The 6,357-nt window shown below is 37.3% G+C and overlaps 1 protein-coding gene across 1 annotated transcript; it reads right to left on the bottom strand.

Moving 5' to 3' along the window:
- Nucleotides 1–28: 28 nt before the first annotated feature.
- LOC103712168 (beta-ureidopropionase) lies at nucleotides 29–3,738 on the bottom strand. The gene is made up of 6 exons (XM_008798614.4): nucleotides 3,544–3,738; nucleotides 3,186–3,293; nucleotides 1,476–1,664; nucleotides 885–1,112; nucleotides 566–790; nucleotides 29–446 (listed from the first exon to the last, which is right to left on the bottom strand). The coding sequence occupies exons 1-6, from the start codon at nucleotides 3,685–3,687 to the stop codon at nucleotides 84–86; spliced, it is 1,257 nt and encodes a 418-aa protein (XP_008796836.2). The 5' UTR covers nucleotides 3,688–3,738; the 3' UTR covers nucleotides 29–83.
- Between the last annotated feature and the right edge of the window lie 2,619 nt (nucleotides 3,739–6,357).

Genomic DNA, 6,357 nt, shown 5'->3' with positions numbered 1-6,357 from the left:
ATACGCAAATTCTAACTATATAGTGTTTCATCCACGATCATATATCATACCCACAAACCCACCTTATCTTCTTCAACCAGGTTTCATGGTTTCTTGTGCAGCATGGGGTCAACAATGACCTGGGGAGAAAAGTCTGGTTTTAAGTACTCAGAAAGCATCGCTGCATATAATTCGTAACGAGCTGTCATTCTGAAACCCCATTTATCCTTTATCTGCCGACAGAGGTTGAGATCCATGTCTGAAATCATTAAGCCATCCCTGTAGCGTGAGAGCGATGGGGTGCAAGATGCATCAGGAGCAGAAAAATGGCTAGAGCCATAAAAATGCCCAAAATCAGAATGTTGGGGTTTTCCATCGCCAGAAGTGAATGGATTTGGAAACACTTCAGTCCCAACACGATTGATCGACCCAACAAAATAACTATTTGCTATCGCAGCATTCCGAGCCTGTAACATCACAAATGTCAATATTTTTTTTCTTCTTCCATGAAGTGATTAAATTGTGAAACTCGTAGAGAAGAAAAAAATAAATCAGAAGGTGGGAAAAGAAACCAAATCAAAAATACCTCGATAGGCCACATCGGTTCACTTAGTTCTCCAACTGTAGCAGAAGGGTTGAAAACAATCTCAGCTCCATTAAGTCCAAATGCTAACCAATTCAACGGATGGTGCCTTCCATAACAAATGTTTACTGCAATCTTCCCGTAAGCAGTTTCAAACACAGGATGCCCAGTATTTCCTTCCATATAGTATGTGCTCTCGTTGAAATCCCCAACCCTAGGAATGTGATTCTGATGAAACTTTATAAGTGATACGTGCGCAGAGGCAGGTGAATGAACAACTTAATAGTACAAGCAAAAATCGAATAGCAGCATAATAGTTTACCTTGCGATGGATGCCAATTATGTTACCATAGTTTCCAATTATGACAGCAGTATTCCAAATTATTTCTCCATGGTTTACATCCCGTTCAAGAATCGAATTCACGATTACCATGTTATACTTCCGTGCAAGGTCCTGAAGAAATTGAGTTGACTCTCCATCAATAGGCTCTGCAAATTCACACCATCTCTTCTCACGGGTGCAGAAGGCAAATGGCATCATCCAAGCCTCCTAATTTGTAGAGAAAAATTTGGGTTTTTAGGATAACTTCGCCAAGGCGATAAGTAGCTAATATGGGAATAACAGGGCTACAATTAAGTGTCAGATCTAATAATCCTAAAAAAAGGAGTGAGAAGTAGATTAACAATTAGCAGAAACAACTCTGGATGATGTGTAAACATCCGCAATAAATTGTAAAAATAATTACAAGAGTTGCTAAATTATCAAGTGGATTTTATATCACAGCATAATATAGGATAAGAAAGATCTGGTGAAAACTGACCATCTAGATAACACGTACAAAACCAAAAATGCTACTTTTGGAGTTCATGAAGGGAAGAGGGAAAAACCTAAACAGTTTTGCATAGAACTCACTTGCAAGCATAAAACATTGACACCAGAAGCACCAGCTGCATCAATCATGGGTTTCACTTTCTGCACGATTGCTTTCTTCTGGTCTGCAAAGTGGGCAGTAGTTGGAAGGGAAATAGAGTTCTGAATAAGACCGACACGAACAATTCGAGGTTGCCGCAATAACTCTTTGTCAGCATGGAAGCAGAAAGCCTGTGAAAATCAAAAACCATGCACATAAACTTGCATGAAATTGATCAGCACCAGTAATTGCATTTCCTTTACTAGGTTCTACTTTAGCTACAATCGTTGATTGTTGAGCTAATAGTTGGCTAACACTGCAAGCCTGCAACTTTCAGCTTGACTTTTTTAACTTAAGTAGGTAATCATGGTTGGGCACCATGTTCAAGTAAGGCTCACCTTTCCACCCCCCCCCCCCCCCCCCCCCCCCCCAACAAAAAAAAAAGAAGAAGAGAGAGAGTAAAAAACAAGAAATTAAACTCTCAAGGCATTTTAGGAACATCTTGGCAATGGATGGAGAACTGGAAGGTCATTTATCCTGAAATTATGCGACTTTCAGGGTACTATAATCCATTTTGATGGTGATTTCTGGTTTCTTGAATATCTTGAGAGTGCATTTTAGTGGCTGCCTCAATCCCTTCATGGCTTCATCCTTGCACCTCCTCTCTTCAACCAATCCTTACTCATGCATGAGACACATAAAGAATATGGAAACAAGGAAAACATGCTTGCGATGTCCATTCATCACTTGCATATGCTAAGCCACCAAAAGCATGCGATATCTCTCACATGAATGGAAATTAGTTGCAGCAAGGAGGTGGAGGAGGACAACAAGAGAACAGTAGGAGGAACAGGGAAGGCCATTGTCAATTTCAGAACCCAGGATTTTGATAATATTGAATTCAATTAAAATATGATTTTTTGTATGAGATGAAGATCTTGGGATTAAAAGATATGTGGAATTCCAATCCCTTGTATTATTGTTGGGCAAACAGGCCTATGCAAGATGGAAGGGTAAAGAAGGCGGAGGAACAGATAAGTTTGATAAGTCTGACAATCATTCTCTCTTCTCCATCTTCTTATCTCCTCTTCCAATCCCTTCCAACCTTGTTGGAGATATCACATGGTTAAATTAGCCAGACATCCAAACAGATCCTTGAAGAGCTAAAGTACATAAATATCTGAATTTAACAATCGAACTGTATAAGAATAGACGAATAAGGAAGTTAAGAGTCTAGGTGAAATATTGCTAGGATGGCTAAATGAACAATCTAGACCAATGGACAGAAGATTATGCCCCTTTTGTTAACCATACTCAGCACTTCATGAATTCCTATTCTAGTTTCAGTTTTCTTCTTTTTTTTTGAAGGAACTTTTTCCACTTGAACACTTAACTTCATATCTATTTTAATCATGCTCACCTTTGTTAGTAGCTTTGCGGCCCCTTCAATCAACATCATACACTATCATCTCTTATAATTGGTTATAAATAACCATCATTCAGCGTGGATCATCGAGGAAGACAGTCCCCAATAAAAGATTTTTTTTTCTTTTTAACTTTCAAGGACCAACAAAGTTGGGGCTTTCAGTTCGACAAACAAGCGAACAAGAATTGGTTAGATATGGTCGCAATAATTAATTTGTTGAAGGAAAGAATAGAGGTCTCTTAATCAGGTCAAAAGGCATGTCAGTAATGGGCTCTGGCAACATTACCTGCAAATCAAAATCATGTTTTGCAGCGAGAGAGGCCGCAGGCTCCGGCAAAGCAAGACGTTCCAGCGGGCGTCCACAATTCAGCCCCAGCAGCAAGCGGCTCACTTCCTGCTTAAAAATTAAAGCGGTGAGATCAGTACAATCGATAGATTAATACCTCGTGAATCGGGTCCAATAAAAAATTATGGAATACTTGGGTTAATGGTGATAAGTACCTTAAACTAACAACGATGCTAACGAGAATGATGATAAGTACCTTAAACTAACATAATCAGATAGAAATAAATTTTTGTTCGATCGTAGAACAACGGGAAAAGAAAGAATTGAGAGCAAGGGGGTCAAGGAAGATAAAATTAACCTGGAAGATTTGGGGTTTTAAATTGGCTTCGAGGAGGCGATGGAGGGATTCGAAGCCGCGAATCGATCCATCCGCCGAGATATCTCCTTTCCCCTCCGCTCCTCCGTTCTCCCCTCGCTGCTGGTCGCCGAGCTGGTCTTCCATTTTCTCTTTCCGAGGGAGGATGAGGAGGTCGGAAGAGAAAAGTAAAAAAATACAAAAGAGGAGGAGAGTCTGACAAGACCTCCAATTTTTTTTTTCAAAATTCTGGACAACAATGGGGCAATCTATTGCCCGATTCGCCTCCTTAAACACATGTACTATCTGAAAGTCACCCATCAACTAAACCATCCTGTAAGTTTTCTAAATAAGGAGATGACCATCGCCATACCGATCCACTCCTTGAAAGGGACATCCTAATACTATAATCTTGATTTTTTGAAACGGCATAGGATTTTTTTGTCGTGCAGTAAAATACTGTATAATACTTCGCAGCTATCATTAGAAGGTAGATGGTATCAACAATGACCGCAGCTATCTTGCTTCATAGCCTTCCTTTTTTTATATATATATATAGAGAATATGGCAGGTCCAGCTATCCTGTTTTATAGCCAGCCTTTTGTTTCATAGCTATCCATCTTCTCACGAGGACATCAAATATTGCACGGCATTTTATAGTACAAACTACATATCTTAAAAAAGATCCATAATAGATGAGAACCTTTCATTTCTCAAATGGATCGCATGGTTCTCTATGGTGCAAAAGGTCTATTGCAAGGGAAATAAACTCAATTAGATCTAGATAGATAGTGCATCCACTAAGTTTGGCCAAAAGTAAAAGAGCATTACATTATTTACAATTCCAATGTTATGAACATATGATACATTTTAATTGGCCAAGCAATTCTTGCATGTTCTCGTTTGCACGAGAGGTTGATTTTAAATATAATATATATTACTGATCTATTCTCTATCAATTTAAACTTCTGGTGTCAGCATGTCTCATGATACTAGAGCTCCAAATCATTAGTGGTTGGTACCAAGTTTCTGAGATTCAAGAAAAAATCTTTGATTCTATAACTTGATACTAGTTGTGGAGGTCATTGGCGCCATGTTAACATTTATTACATTCTTGTTAGTGTAACGTTACCATCAGAACACAAATGTTAGCGGACCACTACACATGGATCCATATCCTAACATTTTCCAAGTTGCTTTTAAGTAGACTGCCTGAACATTCTTCTTCTTTTTTTTTAATTTTAGATATGCATTTATTTTAATTTAGAAGATATGCATTCTATTAAATAGTATCTGTATCAAGATATTTAGTCATGTAATTTAGCTGTGGTTGATCCAAACTGGGTCTGATCAAGTTTGATTTGGAATTAATTTTGAGCTTGAATTTTGATATCAATCTTTATTGTTTCAAGCTCAATTCAGGCTTAGTTTTCAAACAAGCGACAGGACTAATTGATTAGCTTGATAATCCCAAATCAATATCAATTCTTGTTTGGCTGAGAGACAAGTTTGGTACAAAGCAGGAACTAATTGATTCAAAGAATAAAATATTGTATTAATTAAAAATTTAATTTAATAGTTCATTATCTAAATAATGTAAAATATAATAAATGGCCCAGCTTGATTGAGTCAAGTTGACTTTTGGCTCAACTTGTAATCAAATTTGAGCTATTTCACGATTTCAACCTTGATTTGTTTAGCTTTGAACTAAACTTGATTCAAGCTTTTATTGGGCCAAGTTTGAGTTGTTCATACCGTTTGACAACCCTAACACCATTTATAACAAACAGAGGGACACATGCGCACAAAATAAAAAATGCGTATCCTAAAAGCTATATAAATATGCCACTGTATAATGTAAGAACTTTACTATTCTCAAAATGCCACTATCCCAAAATATTCTTATAAATATCCTTGCACCGAGTTCATTTTCAAAATGCATTTGTTCATATAAATTCTACAAATCATTTCTTATGTCCTTGGATTATATAAAATCAAGATATATGTTCCTTGATGAGTCTTTGAGTCCTGCCACTAATTCCAATATATTTCCCATCCCATTATATTCCCCTATGTTTTCCATCCTGATGGACTTTACATGGTGCAATGATAGTTCCTTTTATCGTTATGTAAATTGCTTTGTTTAGAGGTGACGCTACAGTATATAAAACAGGCTATTTTACTTATTCCAAGTTAGTAGGTGGATAAGAGTTGGAGCAGAATTCAATAAGGCCAGTTCATCCATCTGCTCGAGCTCGAAATCTTTTGGACAGGCTTGGGTTAAAATTTTAGGCTTGACATCCTATTATTGCTGGTTTTGAAAATAGATCTACATAGCAAATGAAACGAGCTCGGTTTTCGAGTTTAAGTCCGACCCTAGCTTGACTTGATTTTTTTTTATTTTTCTTGTATTATTTATTATTTTTGATATATTCGTAGGCTTAATTAACAATTACTATTGACATATGAACTTAATACATGTTGTAGGTTGTTTGCAATATTTAATCATTCATTTTTAATGTATTTAAAAAAATTAAGATTTTTTTATTATTAAAAAAAAACAAAATTATTAGGAAGCCTGACGCTCGGTCTGAAGCCTCAAACTTGAGCCAGGGCCAAACTTGGGTCCAGAAGATTGGCCTGAAGACCAGACCATGCAAGACAAGCGAGTCTAAGTAAATTTTGTTCACCTTAGCACTAAGACCGCCCCGAGCTCAGCCTGTTCTAATCTATTAATATGCCTACAGTTCTGAATTATGTATTCCAGACACCGAGTGCAAACCCAAAAGGCTGGGAGATTGTTATGATATTACAGGC

This window comes from Phoenix dactylifera, unplaced genomic scaffold (assembly GCF_009389715.1).
Source record: "Phoenix dactylifera cultivar Barhee BC4 unplaced genomic scaffold, palm_55x_up_171113_PBpolish2nd_filt_p 000859F, whole genome shotgun sequence".
Taxonomy (NCBI): domain Eukaryota; kingdom Viridiplantae; phylum Streptophyta; class Magnoliopsida; order Arecales; family Arecaceae; genus Phoenix; species Phoenix dactylifera.
This window is presented reverse-complemented; position numbering and strand designations above follow the sequence as displayed.